The 24,594-nt window shown below is 43.6% G+C and overlaps 1 protein-coding gene across 1 annotated transcript in view; it reads left to right on the top strand.

Moving 5' to 3' along the window:
* Nucleotides 1-24,594, top strand: part of LOC124777598 (sodium-dependent dopamine transporter) — a 360,017-nt gene that overhangs the window by 172,512 nt on the left and 162,911 nt on the right. Inside the window, exon 3 of the mRNA XM_047253064.1 lies at nt 7,304-7,438. Within this exon, the coding sequence (XP_047109020.1) occupies nt 7,304-7,438 (135 nt within the window). The remainder of the gene's footprint in view (nt 1-7,303; nt 7,439-24,594) is intronic.

Consider the following 24,594-nt stretch of genomic DNA (forward strand, 5'->3'; position numbering starts at 1 on the left):
AACGAAGAAGATTTATTAGTGAATCTTGTGGTCAAACTACTTTACATTAGGCAGGTCTGCGAATCATAAATAAAAGAGAAACTGAAACACGACGGATTATTAATGGTAGCCAAATATCGTGACGCGTGATAAATGAATCATTGATTTATTTTTAACAGTTCTGAAGAAACAGACACTGGTGATGATCTTGCAGCTGTACTAAATTTACGATTTTTTTTCGCAACTGCGGAATCTTTTTTCCACTAGCTGCGTTAGGTATGAAGATATTACAAGAGAAATTGTGCCGTACGAGAAGTCGAACTCAGATTTCCCGCTTGGCGTTACGGTATACTACTTTGATTTCTTTAAAGTTTTCCTCATTTATTCATGTTATCCACTTAGATTTTTCACTTTTACGTTTTCTCGCGACTAAGACCGAGAGAGATAATGCCGCGGTTACGTCACTGGACCCGCTACCGGGATGAGTGTCGTTCGTGTCCCTGTCCAGCAATCCAGACTCAGGTTCCCGCAGTATTCCTGACACCAATTAGGATGAAACCAGGGACGGTTCCTCTAAAAGGGTGTGGCCTGTTTCTTTCACCATTCTTGCCCAAGACAAGAGTGTGTTGCGACAGTGATAACCTCATCAGTGACGGAACGTATTCCCTGATTCTCCTTCTCTACATGAATGAGATTTTATTTCGAGTGCTATAGTGCTTTACTAGAACTCACGCTCCTGGAAGACAAAGGAACTAATTCACCCTATCAATTACAACAGGACTTGCAGCTCAACGTGAAATCCAATCAAGAAGGCCTTTAGCATTTAGGACTATAATTTATAAGAAATCTTCCCTTTACAAGTATTACCACTATTCCTACGGAACTGGCCCCATTCGATCATTCCTACTGAGATTGCCGTACGTCTGGGAGTCGCAGTTGGATCTTAATGCGTCAAAGAAGATCGCAAAGTTCTGTAAATTTTACTGACCTGGTATCTTCACTCCATATAGTGCACCGGAAGTCAAGGTGTCGGATCTTGATCAGGAACTGTTAGCTGAAATGAATTGCTAGTAACTGTGGCTAGGTGTAACCTGGTTGGTAGGTACTCAGAGAGCGCACATGATAAGGTTATGATTGTGGATGGGGACATAAACAGTTACTGTGAGTTGCACAATCAAACACACAACTTTATTTTTCTAAGAACCACTCATTTACACATTGCTTTAAAAGATCACAACTAAACAATACGGTTGAAGGCCTAGTTAAGGAACTTGAGATGCTTTCTGGGCTGAAGGCCCAAAACCACACCAAAAACAAGAAGGGTTGAAGGCCTGGCTTAGAAATAAAAAGCAATTAAAAATACAAGGTAATTTTTTTCCTTTAACAGAAAAAACATGCAATTGAAAACAATTAGTAGCTGAAGACCTACACTACACGTCTGAAGGACAACTATAATTAAAACACATTAATAAACAATTCTTCCTACCAAGAAATTTCTTTTTAAACTTACAACAGAACGGCTGAAAGCCTAATTAAAGAAATATTAACTTATTGCACTGCTGAAGGCCACAAACAAATTTGAAACAACGGCTGAAGGCCTGAACAACAAATCAGACAAATTATTTAAAATAAACCCCTTCCTCCTTATAAAAAATTTTCCTTTAAAGAATACACACAGCTGAAGGCCTTATAAAAGGGGTTCACGTAAATCCTCGGCTGAAGGCCACACATAACGCATCGAACAACTAATGGCTTAGGGCCTGGATTACAAACAATTTCAGATAGAACGAATTTTAAGGAAAACATTTTTTTCTTTTTTAAAATAAAATCAATCTTCAAAATTTTAATTTAACATGGATGAAGGCCTTTCTGTAAAATTTAAAAAGAACTGAAAGAATACACGGCCGAAGGCCTCGCACAATACTTCAAACTAAAATGAAAATCACAATCTAAAACAAACAGATCAAGTGGTGCTCAGAAGTGTTCCAAGGGTCGGCCTGAGACGGTAGCTCAAACATAACGTGAGGTGAGACAGGCAGCCAAGAGTTGAAGTTGAACAATCGGATGGCAACCCAAACTAGGAATGGCCCAAGGACCGACCAACAGTTTAATCAATTCCCTTCCGTCCGACCAATGGCACAATGATGGAAAATTTCGGCCTAGGACGAGGACTACGTCTTCAGAAATCGGCGTTTAAAGAACGGCCCAGGGAGCAACAACCCGCAAATGAAGAAAGAGATGTCACAATAGTTGAGGCTTCATAACAGGTTAACTGATCACTCAACCCAGTGCCCCGGTTCGGTGGGCAATGGACTTCGTAGCTCTCGCAGCTAGCGCTTCGCAATCCAACAGCGTGTGCACGCCACCAGCGGTCCTGGTCTGGCCACGCGCCATGGAGATTTCCTCGCTGCTCCGCCCCAACCGACTGAACCAATCCGGCACGGACATAGCATTAAATTAACTGCTCAGTCAAAACCACACAAGCTACACACAGTTCCGTGAAACACTTCCACAAGCAACTCGAACAATACTAAAACCAGACTGTGGAACAACAAGGACGAATCACAAGTCGACACACACAGAGAACCCAGAAGCGGTCGGCGACCAAATACATGTCGTCCGATGAGACTACCAACTGAACGACCAACCAAGGTCGTCCCCACTCAAGTCATGTGTGTCGACTACGGTCCGCCGAGTCATGGCTGTCCAACCCTCACTACTGCTCCGTGCCAACCGAACTTCCGACACACGACGAGCCGGAAATACTAGTGGTCGCTCCAAAGATAGTACGACAGTGCTCTTATCGATAAGTGCTGCTGCTGCCAAGCCAGCAACTTAGTGACGCCAGTAAATCGAATAAGAAACGGGACGGCAGTACCGCAAAGACAAGATGTCAACCAATAAACGGCACGGCTCACTAGGTTATTCAGATTTAGTCAGAGTAATAAGTAACGCAGTCGAAATTTCACAAGGGATGTCAGTTATGTTATTCATGACATTGGCATTGCTCAAAGTAGCAAAACTACAGCGGGTCACAAAGTAGTGCGCTCACAACGATAAATGACCTACAGTTCACATGCAAAAATAATTCATGTATGTTACAAATACACTTTTCATGCACAAACAACAATAAAAAACTTTCCTAATAAGTATTGGCATTGCTTGCAGACTTACGACAACACCCGACTTCACTGCTGTCGGCAAGGCTGGCACACTGCGACTACCACCAGCTCAAATTAGTTCCTTGGGGTATTACTCATGTCAATCCGACAACGCACTACATGATTTGCGCTATTAATAACTTTTATTTTATTCAAATGTTATTGTCAGATTACTTTTGCAGCCCACTGATCACATAGAACATTATGACCATCGACCTACTATCGATATTAACCCGTCCAGGCGACAGTGGCGTCACCTGGTGAGGAATGACTGCTGGACACACGCACTGTTCATGTAGCATCAGCGAGAGTGCTGTCCGTAAGTAGGACGGGGAAGGCGCGCGAGCATATCGAGATATCCCGGAGGCTCGGCACGAGCATTTCGGAAACTACACGAGTTGTCGGATGTTCAAGGAATGCTGTGGTGAGTATCTTCAGCACATGGCGAAATCAAGGTGGAATCACGCCCAAACATCGTAGGGTTGGGCGGCCAGCCACCATTAAAGATGTCGGACTGGTAAAATAGCACAGATGGTGAACTGTAGCGGAAATCACGTCAGACTTTAATGCTGGACAGAGTACAAGACTGCCTGAACACCAGTGCGCCGAAAACTCCTGACGACGAGCCTCCGCAGCCGGTGACCCATGCACGTTCCAATGTTAACACGACGACATCGGCAACTACGACTGAAATGGGCAAGTGACAATCGGCACTGGACGTTGGTGCAGTGGTAGAGCATCGCACGGTCTGATGAATCCCGGTACCTTCTTCATCGTGCCGATGGGAGGACGCGAATCCGTCGTCTTCCAGGGGTACAGCTCTTCGACACCTGAACTGCGGGACGGAGAGAAGCTGACGGCGGCTCCATTATACCCTGGAGAACATTCACGGGGTCATCCATGGGTCCAGTGGAGCTCATGCAAGGCACCATGACGGCGAAGGAGTATCGTATACTAGTAGCAGACCACGTAAGCTCCTTCATGGCGATCATGTTTCCCAACGGCAGTGGCATTTTTCAAGAAGATAATGTGCCATGTCACAAAGCCGGGAGTGTGATGGAGTGGTTCGAAAAACAGACGCGCATTCCAATTGATGTGGCCCCGCCAGCTCGCCAGATTTGAACCTGATCGAACACATCTGGGATGTGATTGAAAGTGGTATCAAAATTCATTGCCCACCTCTCCGGAAATTACGGGAATTACGAGGGTAATCCCAAAAGTAAGGTCTCCTATTTTTTATAAGTACATAGACCTGTTTATTTCTACAATGGTTTACATCAGTTTATAGCTTGAATATTTAGCTATTTTTCGACATAATCACCATTTCTGTCGAGTCATTTTTGTAGACGCTGTGGCAGTTTTGTATGCCCATGTCATAACAGCTCGCCGCCATGCTCTTCAGAATGTTATGAACCTGTTCTTTCACCTAGTTGTCAGAGCTGAATCGCTAGAACCACAATTAACGCTGACAGGTACTGTGAGACTCTGAAAAAACTCAAACCGGCAATTCAGAACAGAAGAGGAATGTTGACCAAGGGCGTTCACATTCTCCATGACAACGCTCGTCCACACGTCGCTCGGCAAACCGTTGCTCTCCTGCAGCAGTTTCAGTGGAGCATAATCCTGACTTGGCGCCCAGTGACTATCACCCGTTCCCTGGGTTAAAAGAACACTTGACCGGAAAGCATGGGCATACAAAAACTGCCACAGCGTCTACAAAAATGCATCGACAGAAACGGTCATTATGTCGAAAAATAGCTAAATGTTCAAGCTGTAAACTGATGTAAACCATTGTAGAAATAAACAGGTCTATGTACTTATAAAAAATAGGAGACCTTACTTTTGGGATTACCCTCGTAGTTGACTTGTGTGTGCCGATGTGGTGCCAACTACCTCCGGCGACCTACCAAGGTCTCATTGCTTACATGCCACGACGCGTCCAGGTGACTATCATACATGGTAGGGACTTCAGTGTAATTAAGACACGAAGGAATTAAAGACATTATATACTAGTGGGCGCGATCTACATCAGCGAGACAAGCTTAAAATTTGTGCCACACCTGGATTCGAACCAGAGTCTCCTGCTTATTAGGCAGATGCGCTGACCACCGGACACAATGGTCATCATAGCTGAACGGACTACCTTTAGCACGCTTCCCATCAGCCTAATTTCTCAACACACTACTGATGTAGAGGCCTACTCATTAGCCTCATTACTCAAAGCAACTCGCCGACCCTCATAAGAGTTCGAGTTTGGTTGTATCGGCATGGAGAGATCATTGCCCGTCGTCACCTTAATTATATATGTGGTCCCTGATCTTTCGGACATGTCTGAAAGGACAGGTATCACATACGAGTTCAGCATAATTGTCACATGGATCCAACTAACACATGCTTTTTGTGTTACGTCTAAAAAAAGACTGAAGGAACGTGCTGTTCTATGTCACGGTAACACTTGTGTTAGCAGTGTCATCTAACCACACCCATAAAAGTGTTATTTCTGTTCGTCTCTCATTGCGTATTTTCGCCCTTGATTTTTGTACATCAAAAATTGCTGTTTGCGGCCTTGTTCAACTAATAGAAAGTACTGAGGTTATAAGTCTGAGCGCCCATACCAGATCGAAGTAGCCGAACAGGGCGTAGCGTTGCTCCACCGGTTCCAAGTCAGCTAAATGAAGGAGTTCACCGAACGATGGTGTCGTGTGTGTCCCTTGGTCGCATACACTGATCAATACTTCCTTATAATGCCAGCTGCCTGCTGTAACACGAAAGATGCTGTGAATGACAACAATATAAACATGGATGCAAGAGCCGTAAATGTTACGCATTTCTCACATATACATAGCATTTTCGGACATGTGAGTCGCGTTTAATACTAGAAACGTACATAATATAAGCCTTGTAGCAGAACCTATGTCATCTCTGTGTTATAGAAGTAAAAGTCTCGTTACTACATCTCTTCTACCCTCGACTTTTGAATTCAAAAGAATTTGGTAATATTTATTCGCCAACATCTCTTACAATATTACTCTGCAGCACGATTTTTCACATGGATCCAGCCAACACATGCTTTTTGTGACAAAGATATTACACTCAAACAAAGGACTGAAGGAGCGTACTGTTCTACACTACTGGCCATTAAAATTGCTACACCGAGAAGAAATGCAGATGATAAACGGGTATTCATTGGACAAATATATTATACTAGAACTGACATGTGATAACATTTTCACGCAATTTGGGTGCATAGATCCTGAGAAATCAGTACCCAGAACAACCACCTCTCGCCGTAATAACGGCCTTGATACGCCTGGGCACTGAGTCAAACAGAGCTTGGATGGAGTGTACAGGTACAGCTGCCCATGAAACGTCAACACGATTCCACAGTTCATCAAGAGTAGTGACTGGCGTATTGTGACGTGCCAGTTGCCCGGCCACCATTGACCAGACGTTTTCAATTGGTGAGAGATCTGGAGAATGTGTTGGCCAGGGCAGCAGTCGAACATTTTCTGTATCCAGATAGGCCCGTACAGGACCTGCAACATGCGGTCGTGCCTTACCCTGCTGAAATGTAGGGTTTCGCAGGGATCGAATGAAGGGTAGAGCCACGGGTCGTAACACCGCTGAAATGTAACGTCCACTGTTCAAAGTGTCGTCAATGCGAACAAGAGCTGACCGAGACATGTAACCAATGGCACCCCATACCATCAAGCCGGGTGATACACCAGTATGGCGATGACGAATACACTCTTCCAATGTGCGATCACCGCGATGTCGCCAAACACGGATGGGACCATCATGATGCTGTAAACAGAACCTGGATTCATCCGAAAAAATGACTTTTTGCAATGCGTGCACCCAGGTTCGTCGTTGAGTACACCATCGCAGACGCTCCTGTCTGTGAAGCAGCGTCGGTTTAATTTCGCGTCTGTAGCACGTCATCTTCGTGGTGTAGCAATTTTAATGGCCAGCAGTGTATATCAAGATAACACTTGTATTAGCAGTGTCATCTGACCACACCCATGATTTGTGATTTAAATATATAAATAAATAAAACTAAAAATAAAACACGTTTGGGGAGTGACAAAACTGAAGAGGAAGAAAATGACCCGACAAACGATATTTTAAAGCAGTTGCTTAATAGCTGATGTGGCCTGTTGCAGGTGCTTTCCTGGTGCCGTACTGTGTGATGTTGTTCGTGGGCGGCATCCCGCTGTTCTACATGGAGCTGGCACTGGGGCAGTTCCACCGCAAGGGCGCCATCACCTGCTGGGGGCGCATCGTGCCGCTGCTCAAAGGTACGTCATGTCCCCGCCACGTCCGGCTCCTTTTAAACCCTTAAAACTGCTGACGAAGTGAGACACGACGTCAGGTAACATTAAGCTGTAATACTAACAAGTAGCCCTTACTGGGCTCTACGCTAAAAAGTCTCATAAAGATGAAAAATAAGTGATATACAGCTTTAGTACATTCTTGTCGAAAAATACAGGCCAAACTCGAACTTCAGCACAAAATTTCGAAGGCTGTTACGAGATATTTTTGATTACTATAGTATAACCTCTGCAGTGGGGCAACGGCCTTGCCACAATGGATACATCGGTTCCCGTGAGATCATCGAAGTTAAGCGCTGTCGGGCGTGGTCGGCACTTGGATGGGTGACCCTCCAGGCCGCCATGCGCTGTTGCCATTTTTCGAGGTGCACTCAGCCTCTAGATGCCAATTGAGGAGCTACTAGACCGAATAGTAGCTGCTTCGGTCAAGAATACCATCATAACGACCGGGAGAGCGGTGTGCTGTCCACACGCCCCTCCTATCCGCAGGCTCCTCTGAGGATGACATGGCGGTCGGATGATCCCGGTAGGCCTCTCGTGGCTTGAAGACGAAGTGATAACCTCCTCAGTCCCGAGCTTACAAGGCAATGATCCAAACCTCCTCAGTCCCGAGCTTACAAGGAATAGATCCAATCCGACATGTCGAAACCTACTGTGAAATTTTTCACACAGGAAGAATACGCAGAAAAGAAATGCGCTGTCATAGTTTTCGTTACTAAGGCACACTGCAAGTACTTTTTTAAAAAAATTTACTCATTTTTGTCGCACAAAAACTGCTTATAAGGACGATTTGTACAGCCCTTCCTGCCTAGGGCGTAATTGCCGAATAAGCAGACGCAGCCGTAACATGAGAATGTAGCACCGCGTAGCGCGGAGTCTGAAGTGCACATGGGTGAATTTCTAGCACTGAAACCACACTTAACCCGTCTCAAATCATTATTTTTTTTAAATAACTGCAGTTCATATCGACAGCTAAATTGTTGCAGATGTAATTGTCTCACAAGTGACAAGCAGAAGAAAGAAAATCAAGACAGTTACATTACAGACGACTTTCATCGATCGGGACTTTAATTTGTTGACATTAAGTATTTTATAACGATTCCTGCAGCAGTGTTCTTACGACAATTTTTGAATAATGCAAGTTTTGCCAACAATGAAACAGTTCCTTTTTTGTACCCTATAATTATCACAAAATTGCAACGTGTGTATTGGGGGACGAAAAGAAATATTTTCCTTACACCAAGCACACCTGACAAAATATTAATGCACTCAGGCACTTCACAGTAATTACTAGTCTTATTTATACAGAACTGGAATGGAGTAAGAAATGGTCGTGGCTGTCATTCTGCATATTGTGCTGCGTACCAGGTGTATTTGATCAAATTCGTTAAATGTGGTGATGCAAACTGACAAAGCACAAAGGACTGAATTTTAACAAAACTGTTCATCTGATAAACCTGAAATGACAAAGAGATATTGGAAATTATATTGTGTGACAATTTTCTGAAAAATGCTTTATACTGTTGAAAACATTTTTTACCGAGAGGCTGAATCAGGCTATTAGTTCCGGGTCGAATTCGAATTGTATTAACAGTGTTTGCGCCGTTCTCCTCGAATGAAACACTGAAAATTACTCTCTTACATTTTTTCCAAATTTTGCTACATTGATTACAAGATTTTTGCTAGTAAACTGTCCTTTTTTTAATTTTTAGTCCTAATTTACCTTAATGTTCCTGAAGACAAAGACAAAGTTGCGGAAGCAGTAATCTACTGTTACTTGTCACCGGAAGTGCTGTATTCGAATGTGTCATAGCTTTCACCGACTGCACAAGCGACTCTCTTTTTTTTTCCGCTCGAAATGATAAACTGCGGTGTGCACGAAACTGGACTGATTGGCTTTATATGCATATTTTAGGAGATAACAAGAAGCTTCATCTTTACGTCAGCTACGAATTTCTCTGTAGTGTTATCTGTTAATGACATCTCCTCTGCAAGTTTACTTGAGGTAAACTGCGTAATTTTGCGACTTGCTTTTCCATATAATTTCCTGAATCTGTCTAACGATGTCGAAGAAGCCTGGTAATCAGTTACGCTCATTTCAATTATAGTTCAGAGCGCCCAGTCTCGTAGATCTCCCTTGGTAACAGTGCACTGTAGTTGTAAATCTATTGAACAGTGTTTCTTTCAGACACTTTCGAGTTTTATTTTGGCGCATATTTTGTACTTCGTGTAAGTCTTTCTTCATTCATATACTGATGTCCAGATTTTACCGAAGAAAACCTACTTTGCACACTACCTAAGTTTAAGCGTTTTCTCCCACTTCGTCTAACCAAAAGATGTACAGCGTTTGCTTTATCACATGTTTTCTTTGGCCTTGGAACGTAGTCTGTTATCGTTGTGGACTTTAATCAGCGCAACAATCATTGTACGAATTGCAGTTCACGGAATCGCCTGAGTTATTTCTTGTTTCTTTTCCCCTAAAACTCGAATTTCCACAATTTCTAACGAAATGTCGACATTCTTCGAATGAATGTCCAAGAAATTAACCAATAAATAACATATGTATGTCTTCAGGAGAAGTAGGTGATTTCATCTGCACACCACATTCTTCATATTTCATCTTTGCAAAGTTAAAAACATTAATTGGATTCTACATTTTTGTGAAACTCTGGAACTCCACAAAGACACATGCTATTAGCAATCACTGTTAATTGTTATGTTATTTTAAATGAGTTGCACATTCGAGCTGATAGTAACTCTGAACAATTGTGTCAGGGAAACTGTCAATGTAAAGTGAAATTCGCGTTACAAATTAAGATCCCGTTGTACCGTGTTATTTGCATACCGATGTGTCATCGACCATGGATATGTGCCTGCCGTGTTGCGCATGCACTGTATACTACAGCTACTATAGGGATGTACATTTCTCGCTTAGCGAACTACGAATTTGGCAGTTTAAAAAATTCTTTGGAAAATATACTTGCTGTATGTCTTAGCAGCTAAAATTTTGACATTGTTTTCCTTTCGGTGCATTCTTACCTACAAAAGATTTCGGGGCAGGTTTCAACATGTTGGACTGGACCATTCTCTTGTTAGATTTCATGACTGAAAAGTCCATTGCTCTGGGTCAAAATGAGATTCAAATAACTAAATATAAAATGGGTGTGATACACTAAAATTTTAGAACGTGTTCTAAATGGATACTATTTCTGTTAGAAAAGCCGGCTGTAAGTCTAGAGGTCTGATAACCTCAGATGTTAAGTCCCATAGTGCTCAGAGCCATTTGAACCATTTTTTATGTTAGAAAATAACTGAAATAGTGCAATATGCAGGAAACCTCCATCCCAGTGGAAACACGAGAGCTTTTCATTACCAGCACACTCCGGGAAACTCTACATTTACATGTACTCAGAAAAAAACATTAAGTAAAAAAATATGAAAACAGTGCCACTGGACTGTGAAAGTATGGGTCGTGTAGTCCCACCATTTCAGCGAAAAAACTATGTCGCTGTAATGTTGTGATGAAATAAACAATCATTTATTCCATAATGTACGGTACTGTTTCTCACGGCCGTGTCTCAACACATTGGTGTGTCGCGAGAATTTTAATGTGCTCTAACCTTTTGCAGATAAAATATCTAGAACAAAAAAATTTTATCGCCAAATCGTTTCTTGGAGTAGCCCAGTTTGCAAGAAATCGCCCGTCATTATACGTGATTACACGCATAATAGCAATAAATGTATTGCGTGTACTTTATGTGCGTGGTTTTTAGCATCTAGAAAAGAATCACATGCAGGGGTGTCGTGAAAGTGTGAAACGTACGTTGGTGAGCCCCAAAGGAAAGAAATGGTTCAAATGGCTCTGAGCACTATGGGACTCAACTGCTGTGGTCATTAGTCCCCTAGAACTTAGAACTACTTAAACCTAACTAACCTAAGGACATCACATACAGCCATGCCCGAGGCAGGATTCGAACCTGCGACCGTAGCAGTCGCACGGTTCCGGACTGTGCGCCTAGAACCGCGAGACCACCGAAGGAAAGAAAGGTCGAGGGACGCGAGTGTAGGGTTTATTAAATATTACTGCTTGTTCTAAACACATTCTAGTCCAAAATTACTAAAGATAAAAAGAAATTATATTTATTTCTGGAATACGTGCCGACACTGCGATAAACAGCTTTTTTAAGCACATGCTGCCGCCTACTCGGAATATGCAGAAACCAAAACAGGTAATGCACTAAAATCACATAGTGTAAAGTACAGCTAGAGTCAGAACACCGTGTTTTGTTTATTCCCTGAGCTAGGAAAAAATAAAATTTGGATTCAGCAGTTACACCGTCAATTCAAAAAGTTTCGAGACTGATTTTATTCCTGCCGCATAAGTGGCGTCAGCGCAGTAACATGACAGCTTCAACTAACAACAGCAAGCAACAGATGTGCATTCCACCAGTCACTTGTAAGTAGTGGACTTGCGACCGTAATGTGTCAACGTTATTGTGTCACAAATCGTATGGAGCAATGTTCTAAACATCTCAAAATCAAGTGTTCAAGACATTCTTCTGAATGATATTATGGAGAAAAGAAAAAGTGTTTGCTAAGTTCGTCCTGCACATCTTGACTCCCGAATAAAAGCAACGACGCATGGACGCATGGACGCCTGCCGCAAATTGATTGAAACGCAAAACGCAGACAAATATTTTCTGGGAAACATCATCACGGTTGACGATACTTGTTTTTATCAGTGCGAACTTACCACAAAACGACAAAGTACAGAACAATGGGTCTCTGATCTTTCGCCAAGGCCAAAGGTGTTAATATGACGCTTGAGTTGAACGACATCCCAAACAGAGACTTTTCTGAAGTTTCACATAGCAATATGAACGTTCTGTGCTCTGTATTCAAGTAAGGGTAGACGATTTGGAACACACGAAGCATTAAACCTATTATAACTTTCATCAATTTTTTATGAATCCAGTCTGGAAACTTTTTGGACTGAGGAGGATAAGGGGCCTGTGGTCTCTGGTGACACCTTATAGAGTAATAATGTAATAATTTATTCGGTTATTTACTCTTTTTACCTTTATTTCAGTGAAAATACCTTTACAAAATGCCCTGTGTCTGTAATATGCATTTACCAAAACCTACAACGTAAAATACAGGGAAGTGCAACAACGCTTAGACGCAAATGTACGCACTGCTGGGAGCAACTCAGCATAGCTTCGTCGTGCCATTCTTCCACTGCATTCAGTTCAACTCTTCACCAGCAAACCTACACAAACATCCCTGTATCACTGTTAACGCACAACTAACACCGCCTGGAAAACCAACCGGAGAGAGATTCCGCAAAAAAACGAAATTTTGTCAGTGGAGCGGGTGTTCATTCTGTATAGCCGAATGAGGAAAACTGGGATATGGATGCAGAAAAGAAATGAAAGCAGTAGGTATTGGTATCGTCTAACAATTTCGTGACAAAGTTCGTGTTTCTGTCCTGAAGGTCATGTTGTTAAACGGCGAGCATAATCTTGATAACAGCATACCTAAATTTCAGTCTTCTGCTCACAGTAAGAGAACTGTTGCTAGTACTGTAAAAGATGTTGGTCTGGAAATACCACTAGAGGCTGTGTCACAAGTTACCATTCCTCAGAGACGTCCAATATCAACGCACAACATGACGGCCAAAGGTCTCGACATCTCGACAGGACTAATTTTTGTTATCAGTGGCAAGACGTAATCGCAAATATCTGACGTTCAGTTGGCGTCAGGACTGTGACAGCAGCAGTGACGCTCATTTCAAGGCTAACATTGTCAGCCGCTCCAGACGGCTGGTATCTATACAAGATAACTTGCATTTGTGTGCCGCTCTCCTTTGTACAGTGGCAAGACGTAATCGCAAATATCTGACGTTCAGTTGGCGTCAGGACTGTGACAGCAGCAGTGACACTCATTTCAAGGCTAACATTGTCAGCCGCTCCAGACGGCTGGTATCTATACAAGATAACTTGCATTTGTGTGCCGCTCTCCTTTGTACAGTGGCAAGACGTAATCGCAAATATCTGACGTTCAGTTGGCGTCAGGACTGTGACAGCAGCAGTGACGTTCATTTCAAGGCTAACATTGTCAGCCGCTCCAGACGGCTGGTATCTATACAAGATAACTTGCATTTGTGTGCCGCTCTCCTTTGTACAGTGGCAAGACATAATCGCAAATATCTGACGTTCAGGTGGCGTCAGGACTGTGACAGCAGCAGTGACGCTCATTTCAAGGCTAACATTGTCAGCCGCTCCAGACGGCTGGTATCTATACAAGATAACTTGCATTTGTGTGCCGCTCTCCTTTGTACAGTGGCAAGACGTAATCGCAAATATCTGACGTTCAGTTGGCGTCAGGACTGTGACAGCAGCAGTGACGCTCATTTCAAGGCTAACATTGTCAGCCGCTCCAGACGGCTGGTATCTATACAAGATAACTTGCATTTGTGTGCCGCTCTCCTTTGTACAGTGGTAAGACGTAATCGCAAATATCTGACGTTCAGTTGGCGTCAGGACTGTGACAGCAGCAGTGACGCTCATTTCAAGGCTAACATTGTCAGCCGCTCCAGACGGCTGGTATCTATACAAGATAACTTGCATTTGTGTGCCGCTCTCCTTTGTACAGTGGCAAGACGTAATCGCAAATATCTGACGTTCAGTTGGCGTCAGGACTGTGACAGCAGCAGTGACACTCATTTCAAGGCTAACATTGTCAGCCGCTCCAGACGGCTGGTATCTATACAAGATAACTTGCATTTGTGTGCCGCTCTCCTTTGTACAGTGGCAAGACGTAATCGCAAATATCTGACGTTCAGTTGGCGTCAGGACTGTGACAGCAGCAGTGACGCTCATTTCAAGACTAACATTGTCAGCCGCTCCAGACGGCTGGTATCTATACAAGATAACTTGCATTTGTGTGCCGCTCTCCTTTGTACAGTGCCAGATATTGCTTTGGAAAAACTTGAGACACGATCACTTTAGTCATGCAAACATTATCCAAAGTGCCATGCGATCGCCCTTGATGTCCAGATTTATGGTATATGCAGGGCTTGACCAGAAATGAAAGTGTCAGTGGGAGTTCCAGATGGCCAAGTGCTTGGAAATAACAGCATTTTTGGCACGAGTAGTGACAGACATGAGCCTTTTGTATTGCACTAGTTTCTAGGCAGCAATTGGCATAAGGAAAAGTTTTCGGAATTGTATTCCGAGCGTGGCGAGTTCGAGCCCCTATGCGACTTTTTTATTTACATTTATTATATTAGTTATACTTCAAATCAAACGAAGTAATGCTGAATATGATGTAGCTATTAATATTTTCTTTAAAGGTATGAAAAGCAAAGTAAAATGGAAAATTGTGATCGCAAATAAATTTCCAGGTGTACGCGAGAAGTTCATATACAATATTAAATTACTTTGTTCTTTTACAGTTGGTGATTTACACGTGCTGGGGTTATATTACACGCAAAAACTGGGGAACCTATCGTTTGCAGCTGCCAATGGCTGCTCGAAGGCCAAAATAAAAGTAAGGAATGTGAAGTAGTGTACGTTTCAATTTCTGTCCCTTCGTACGATTTTCATATCATCTTATAGCTATCAAAAGACGCATTAAGCTGATGTTTTCTCACGCATCAACTCCTCAGTTGGCGTTTCCACACTACACCGGCCCAACAAAAGTGATGGCGATACAAGAGACCCAGCCGCGGAGTTTCACGTCTTACCCAATTGCACAAAGCAATGCTTCGCAGCATACCTATGTTATCGTTCGTAGATCTCACTCTTTGATAATCTTCATCGTACCCAAACCATCAATGTTCATGATGTGATTCACTCACGTATAAAGCTATATATTTCCGCAGATTTCATGATACCAGTCTCTTACAGTGGAAACGTGAACCAAATTACAAGTCGCCCATGTGGGATTTCAGTGGTATTGTCCCCATTTAATCATATGACGTCTTTTCCTCCGTTCTAAAAAAAATTGCAACACGTTTATTCCTTACGAACTTGTCTTGGCTGGTGGCCGGATTCCATTAGTGTCATCTCATATCACGAGACCACTTGGTTCCAGAGCCGATTGGTCCGTGGCTTTTTTGTGACGCATGACCTTCACCCCTTGTCTTGTTTTGCTGGAGTGCATAGCGACAAGCCTCAAAGCAGAACTTGGATACCTCGTTAAGCAGACTGTTTGCCCGTAACTGACTGATAAGACAGTCGGAGACCTTTAGCAGGGACATGCATGGGAAAAGATTGTGATCTTCTGACCAAAATTTGTGTTGATCACTACGTTAGTTTTCAGCTTTGTTGCGTTATTCTGACAATTTTTCTAGTATGCTGAATGAAAGAGGAAATTTTTAAGTCTCGCGGCATTACTTATCCTTCTAAAATGAAACTTTCAACCTAGCGTTAGCTGAAACATCTCTAACAATTAAACTGTGTAGGGAATCAGGATTCTGATGCGATAGTATGTCAGGAGCCGCGAGAAAGGACTTTCCGAGCTTGAATCTCGGCCTGATGTATAAAGAATTGTATGAACATGTTTGATCCTATCCGATGACAACGTCAGTTTGTCCACATGTTGTTAAGAACGTTTTTCTGACTTCTTCGTGCTACTAAAGAGAAGTTTTGCTACAAAAGAGTTTCTGTGTGGCTTAAAATAACAGTATTTTTGTCTCTGAGAGTATTCCATGATCTGATATTCTACATTCATTTTTAGTTGTTTGGATTTAAAATTTTTCTCCAATGAATTTGTCTTAATTACGTCTGAGGTAAAAGAGACGCAATATCTCTCCGTTACTGTTTCGACCTGGAATTATGACACAGTGTCCGTAAAAAAAAAAATCCATTTAACTTATACTGAACAGGGTGATACAATCTATAAATACGATTCTCGTTGCCATAGTCTGAGGTTAAGACACCGTAACAGCAACAGGTGCGAATGCAACAAGTGAGGTGTCGTCCCACATCCGCCTCGCGACAACCTGTGGATGAGAGGATACGTTCTGCATTCAGAATAACTTGTTGCACACTTGTAGGTTTTCGTTTTTCCCGCAAGCAATTACCCCAAACAAGAAAACGGACAACCAAAAGTTTCAAGAGCAAAGTCTGGCGAACGAGCCGGTCACGACACATATCCTCCGCGTCCAATCCAACGATTTGGGAATTGCCTCTGCAACTCATTTCTAGCCATCAGCGAAAAATATGCCAGACACTCATCGTGTTAATACCATATTCTGTTCCTTGTTCCTAAGGATATTTCTTCCAATAACAGACCTAATGTCTCTTGCAGGAGTTAGGTGTACTTCCTACCATTGAGATTTCCTTCGATGAAATAGAGGCCTATAATTCTGTCCTCCAGAATTCCACACTATACATTCACACACCATGGTTTCTGGTGTGCAACTTGCTGCAGCCAACATGGATTTTCTGTTGCCCAGTAATGCATGTTATGCAAATTAACATTTCCATGGCTCGTTAATGTAGCCTCGTCAGTAAATAAAATCAAATTAATAAATGTGTCGTCCCTGTGAATCTGAAGTTGAGCCCATCGACAGAATTCAATGAGACGTATAGAATCCGTGCCAGTTAATTCTTGGTGGAGACTGATATGGTAAGGATGATATTTTTGGCGATGTAGAAGACGAACAACATTGCTCTGGCTCAGGCCAGATTCCCTTGCGATTTTGCAATTTTGTCATATGATGGCATGGATGGAGACCGTGGCTGTTATTTGAAGGTGTCCGCCCCCGGTAGCTGAGTGGTCAGCGCGACAGACTGTCAATCCTAAGGGCCCGGGTTCGATTCCCGGCTGGGTCGGACATTTTCTCCGCTCAGGGACTGGGTGTTGTGTTGTGTTGTCCTAGTCATCATCATTTCATCCCCATCGACGCGCAAGTCGCCGAAGGGCGTCAAATCGAAAGACTTGCACCAGGCGAGCGGTCTACCCGACGGGAGGCCCTCGTCACACGACATTTCATTTCATTTCATTTGAAGGTGATTGTTGATGGTGTTGAGACAGCAACCAGCCAAAAATTTATTTTAAGTTTCTTTATTCAAAAAGTACAATTCATCGTCAGAAGGCTTTCATGCTTTCATTAGAACATGTTCTGTGTTATTTACTGGTTAGTTATCTAAAATATAAATAATACATAATAATTATCAAGTCACACAGAAGGTTGAGTTACGGATCTGCATTGGGATGCAACTCATGTGCGACTTGACGCGAACTAACACAACGATCTCAAACTACAGTGTCAAGGGTACCAATTTCCGTTTCCTCGTTAGTAACCTTCTTTTGCCGAATATGCTTCCGATGCGTTAAAGATCCCGTTGCCCTCAATTTATCACACACATATTTAAATGTACGACGTGTAGAGTGAGTATGCTGAGGATATCTTTCAGCGTATAAGTCTCCAGCTCTTACTAAATTTCGTTGGCACTCTCTGTAAATGAGAAGCATATCGACTTCTTCTTCGAAGGAATACATCATTCACATTCGCTTGATTCGACGATACTAGTCTTACCGTTCCTATCAGTGTTGTACTGCGAAGCGGTCGAATGCTGTCTGCATGTCAATGGCACGTTAGATGGATACGCCGTATTCGGCGAATATTTACTATTTGCACGATATACTAGAGAGAATTGTCAGAGCATGTGCTTCCATAAGCGCCGAAGTGAAAAGGAATACCACTCAATCCTTGATAAGATGATTGCAGCACTACATTGATACCAATGGTCATCACTTCTAACACCTTCTGTAAACGGACGTTCATGCCACATTTGTGACCTTCGTTGACCTTCAAAGACCTTACTGTTACACTCATTGGATTCGTCTTGATAGCCTCTGTCAGAAAGTAAGTACCAAACTATAGCATCCCATTTACAAAAACAATTGGACCTTCATATCTCTGTCGCGACCCCACGTAGCAACAAAAATCCAACGTAATTTTACGGCTCCCGTTGTCCCATGCAACATTTGTTCCACAAACTTTTCAGCTACTATCATACTTTCTAGGTGGCAATGGTTAGTGTCTCGCCCTGTATATTCGGAACAGCGAAGGCTAAATCAATGAACGGTTCGACTGAAATGGGATGATACTATACACTGAAGAGCCAGAGAAACGGTGCACCTGCCTAATATCGTGTATGGACCCCGTAAGCACACAGAAGTGCCGCAACACGACATAGCAGGGACTCGTCTAATGTCTGAAGTACTGCTGGAGGGAACTGATACCATGAATCTTGCAGGGCTGTCCATAAATCCGTAAGAGTATTAGGGGGTGGAGATCTTTTCTGAACAGCACGTCGCAAGGGATTACAGATATGCTTAATAATGTTCATGTCTGGAGAGTTTGGAGGCCAGCCGTAGTGTTTAAACTCAGAAGAGTGTTCTTGGAGCTACTCTGTAGCGATTCTGGACGTGTGGAGTGTCGCAGTGTCCTGCTGGAATTGCCCAAGTCTTTCGGAATACACAATGGACATGAATGGATGCAGGTGATCAGACAGGATGCTTACGTACGTGATACCTGTCAGAGTCGTATCTAGACGTATCAGGGGTCCCGTATCACTCCAACGGCACGCGCTCCACACCATTACTGAGCCTCCACCAGCTTGAATAGTCCCCTGGTGACATGCAGGATCCATGGACTCATGAGGTTATCTCTATACCCGTACACCTCCATCTGCTCGATACAATTTGAAACAAGACTCAAAATGGCTCTGAGCACTATGGGACTTAAAATGTGAGGTCATCAGTCCCCTAGAACTTAGAACTACTTAAACCTAACTAACCTAAGGACATCACACACATCCATGCCCGAGGCAGGATTCGAACCTGCGACCGTAGCGCCTAGAACCGCTCGACCACACCGGCCGGCTTGAAACAAGACTCGTCCGACCAGGCAATATGTATCCAGTCATCAACAGTCCAATGTCGGTGTTGACGGGCCCAGACGAGGCGTAAAGCTTTGTGTTGCGCAGTTATCAAGGATGAACGAATGGGCCTTCGGCTCCGAAAGCCCATAGTGATGATGTTTCGTTGAATGTTTCACACGCTGACACTTGTTAATAGCCCAGCACTGAAATCTGCAGCAATTTGTGGAAGGGTTGCGCTTCTGTCACATTGAACGATTCTCGTTGGTCCCGTTCCTGCAGGATCTTTTGTCGGCTGCAGCGATGTCTGAGATTTGATGTTTTAGCGGATTCCTGATATTCACGGTACACTCGTAAATGGTCATACGGCAAAATCCCCACTTGATAGCTACCTCGGAGATGCTGTGTCCCATCGCTCTCACTTAAATCTTGATAACCTGCCATCGTGCGCCAGACACTTGTCTTATATAGGCGTTGCCGACTGCACCACCGTATTCTGCCTGTTTACATATCTCTGTATTTGAATACACATGCCTATACCAGTTTCTACGGCGCTTCAGTGTAATAATATAATATTAAACTGTCAGACCCTGCAGTTTTTCCAACCTGGAACTTACAATCTTGGATTTCTCTCCCTTTTACATGGCATGTCAGTATTTACATGTAATATAGCAAATTAATTTTTTATTACTAGTGTTAAACAATATCGAAAGAGAAAAATATTCGAAGTACGAATTTTCTTTTAAAAATAGTGCACATATAGCATCACGTACGAAATGTCTGGTTTCATGCCGCTCGCCGCGGATTCCTCTCCTCTGCCAATTTCTTCATCCGCACTTGAACCTAACGTCCTCGATAATTACCTCTTGTATGCATTCCAATTCTGTCTTTTCCCACAGCTTGCCGCGCGGGGTAGCCGCGTGGCCTGAGGCGTCTTGTCACGGTCCGCGCGGCTGACCCCGCTGGAGGTTCGAGTTTTCCCTCGGGCATGGGTGTGTCTGTCGCCCTTAGTTTAAGTTAGATTAAGTAGTGTGTAAGCTTAGGAACCGACGACCTCAGCAGTTTGGTCCCATAAGACCTTACCACAAATTTCCAATTTTCCCCACCGCTTTTTACTATATGCAGCGCCCTCTAATATCATGAAACATATTCCCTGAAGTCTTAGTACATGCCCCACTTCTTGTAAATGTTTTCCACATGTGCTTCTCCTCCCCCATTCTGTGGACAGCCTTCTCATTTCTGGTCTTGTCAGTGCACCTAATTTTCAACAACCTTCTATACCATCGCGTCACAAATGCTTCGACTTTTTTCTTTTCTTGATTTTCCATAGCCTGTGATTTACTTCCATACAATGTTGTCTGCAGACAAATATTCTCAGAAATTTCTTCCACAAAGTAAGGCCAATGTTTGATACTAGAACAGTCCTTTTGGCCAGGAATTCCCTCTTTGGCTGTGCTAGTCTGCTTTTTATGTCTCCATGCTTCGTCCATCATATGTTATTTTGCTTGCAAGGTAGTTGAATTCCTTCACTTCGTCTACATCGCGGTCCAAAGACTGATATCAATTTTACCACTAACCTCACATTATCTGATACTTATTACCAACGTCTTCCTTCGGTTTATTCCCTGTCCACATTCCGTTCTCATTAGACTGTTCATTCTTTTCAGTACAGCCTGTAATTCTTCCACGCTTTGACTGAGGATAGCAATTTTGACAGCGAATTTCATCAGTAATATCCTTTTCTCCTGAATTCTAATCCAAATCCTGAAAGTTTTCTTGTCGACAAGTGATGATTGAAGGGATCGCCGTGTTAAGAAGAAATCTACGGATACCAGTCATTGGATGCTGGACCCTGTTTTGACTGGACCACAGATGGAATTCGTCCTACATGTCGGTCAGGGGGGCTCAAGATGGCGTAATGTGCTGGAAACTTAGACGGCTGAAGACGTTTTGATTCGAAATTTTACATTTATTCTATTTCCGCCATTGCTTCTTCAATGTAGAGACTGAACAGTAAAGGATAAAGACTTCAGCCCTGTCTTACAGCCTTTACCATGCGAGCACTTTGTTCTCGGTCTTCCATTCCTATTGTTCCATCTTGATTGTCACAACTATTGTGTGTTCCCTTTCTTTTCCTATAGCTTGCACAAAAGTTTCTCAGAACTTCGGACATCTTACACCATATCACACTATCGGGCGCTTTTTCTATGTCGACATATCCTATGAACGTGTCTTGATTTTTCTTATACCTTCCTTATATTACCAGACGCAACGTCAGAACTGCATCTCTGGTGCCTTTACCTTTCCTAAGGCCAAGCTCATTGTCATCTAACAGACCTCCAGTTTTCTTTTCTATTCTTACGTACATTATTCTTGTCAGTAACTCAGATGCATGAGCTGTTAAGCTGACTGTGCGATAGTTCTCGCACTTATCTGCGCTTGCTATCATCGGGATGGTGTGGATGATATTTTTTTGAAAGTTTGATAATACACCTTCAGACTCATACATTCTACGTGTTGTTGTAGTAGTCTTCACCTAATTCCTCTAATTTCCGGGGAGCTGGGCGATGAACTCTGATGCCATGTTCAATCACATCAGATCAGGGGAGTTGGAGGACTAGCACAGCAACTGGAACTCTCCACTGTCTTCCTTGGAACCACTCAGTCACACTCCAGGCCTTGCGACATGGCGCATTGTCTTGATGAAAAATGTCACTGGCATCGGGAAACATGGTCGTCACGATGGAGTGTACGTGGTCTGCACCAGTGTAGGATACTCCCTGCCGTCATGGTGCTTTGCATGAGCTCCGCTGGAGCCATTGATGCCCACGTGAATGTTCCACAGAGCATAATGGAGCAGCTGCCAGCTTGTCTCCGTCCCGCAGTACCCGTGTCAAGGAGGTGTTCCCCTGCAAAAAGATGATATCACGTCCTCCCACCGACACGATGAAGAACGCATCGGGATTCATCAGACCATGCAACACTCTGCCAATGCGCCAACGTCCAGCGCCGATTGTCACGTGCAGATTTCAGTCGTAGTTGCCGATGTGGTGTTAGCACTGACGTATGCATGGGTTATTGGCTGCGGAGGCCCATCGTTAGGAGTGTTCGGTGCACTGTGTGTTCAGGCACACTCGTACTCTGCCCAGCATTAAAGTCCGATGTTAGCCTGTTTGACTAGTCTGCCCAGCATACGACGTCCGACATTTGTAATGAGGGCCGGCCGCCCTATCGCACGACGTCTGGACGTTGTTTCACCACATGTTGAAGACACTCATCGAACACCCGACAAGTTGTGCAGTTTCCGAAATGCTCGTGCTGAGCCCCCGGGCCATCACAATCTGCCCTCGGTCAAACTCAGATACATCGCGTGCCTTCCCCATTCTATACGCAGACAGCACAGCACGCTCACTGACACTCTCTGTATGAGCGTGAGTTTTTCTAGCAGCCATTCTTCGCCAGGTGACGCTGTTATCACCTGGACATGTTTACATCGACATTGGGTCGGTGGTCATTAGTGTTCTGACTGATCAATGTAGATATGAGTGATGTCTTTTCTGTCGGATATATCTGACACAACAGACACCACTCATACCTGTAATTCTATAGGTCGTGGTCATAATGTTCTGACTAATCGATGTAGATATGAATGGTGTCTGTTCTGTCGGATATATCTGGCAGAACAGACACCACTCATATCTATAATTCTATGGGCGCGACGGCTGTTTCATAATAAAGTTTCAGTGCGGAGGCACAACCAATTTCTGAGTAGGGAGTTAATAGAAGGGGGGAGGGGTTCGTTGCGGTGCAGCGAGCGGCAAGTTCGAAATTTGGGTCCGACGGAAATAGTGTCCTGATGGCCGATGCGGTTAAGGCAACCGTTGTAGAGAAACAGAGCATCCTGGTTAGAGTCCGGGTCTTACACCAATTTCCAGCTCTTGCTGTTGCATTGCCGCAATGTCCTGTGTTGCTGAAATTCCTTACTTCCTCCCTGTCTCTTTCCCATTCCGTTTTCTTTCAGTTCCATTCACTCCAGGTTATTTATATTTTGCTTATGTGACACATAATCTCACAAAGTTTTTATGTCATTCAATCAGTTTCAAAATGTGCGTCTTTGGCGGCATGCACAAGATCCAGTCTGTATTCAGGCTCTGCCTACACTCGGCGCAACACACCTGCTGCTACAGTGCCAGTGGCAACAACGATTTGGTTTTTTAAATCGTTTATGTGACTACATCGTTGATATACCCTCACAGAAAGAAGTCCAGCGGCGTAATATCGTGAATTGGAACACCCCTGCCAATCCAGCGATCTGGACGCACCTGGTCTAGAACAGTTCCCACAATCTGAGCCCAGCGTGGTGATCCATCATCATGTTGGAAAGCGACTGTGTTTTGGCGCTCAGCCGGTTGTGGTAACGGAAACAGCTCCAGTATATCAAGGCGGTTGTTAGAATTAACTCTTTTTTCCTGAGAAAAAATGGTCCTGCGACGCGATCAACCATCAAACAACACCACAAATTCACTTTCGGTCTGCCACCGTACATCTTCCATCACAGTATGCCGATTGGTTGTGCTCGAGATGAGAACATCGTGTTTGTTTACCTTACCACAAACGTAGAAAGTTGCTTCGTCAGAAAATGCTGTGTTGTTCGGAAAATATCCCTCGTTCTCTAAACGGTGAATAAAGTACACAGCGAATTGTATACGTTGTGGCTTGTCGTCTGGTTTCATGTATGCAACAGCTGCAATCGGTATCGATACATCTGAAAATCCCCGGTGCACAGTCACCCTCGGGTACTTCTGCGGTGAGCACTGCAAAGCCAACTGTATCCGTTCTGTGTTTGCTTCACTTGTTTCAGGTCGTCCAGTACGATACTTCACATCAGCGCTCTGTACCACCTGCGCATCGACATCCAAGATGGTGATTGCTTCCTATGCTGTGTTTGAAAACTCCTTTGAACCTGCGTGTCCGTCATTACACACATAGGGCCTTTTCTTGAACGATTGTCATTGGTATTCACTCACGATAACCTGGAGCTCACACAAATTAAACATTTTGAGTTTATCTGTCACATAGGCCAAATAGTGTGTATCTTAATTAGTTTGGGTGCCATAACACACTGTAGCAGCAGTGTATTCGTAGCTTTTCAGACACCCTGTATTTTTCCACCTCTTCGTCTTCGGCTTGTAACAAAGGCATATATCTCTTCACTATTGCTGTTAA

Source organism: Schistocerca piceifrons, chromosome 1, assembly GCF_021461385.2.
Source record: "Schistocerca piceifrons isolate TAMUIC-IGC-003096 chromosome 1, iqSchPice1.1, whole genome shotgun sequence".
NCBI lineage: Eukaryota > Metazoa > Arthropoda > Insecta > Orthoptera > Acrididae > Schistocerca > Schistocerca piceifrons.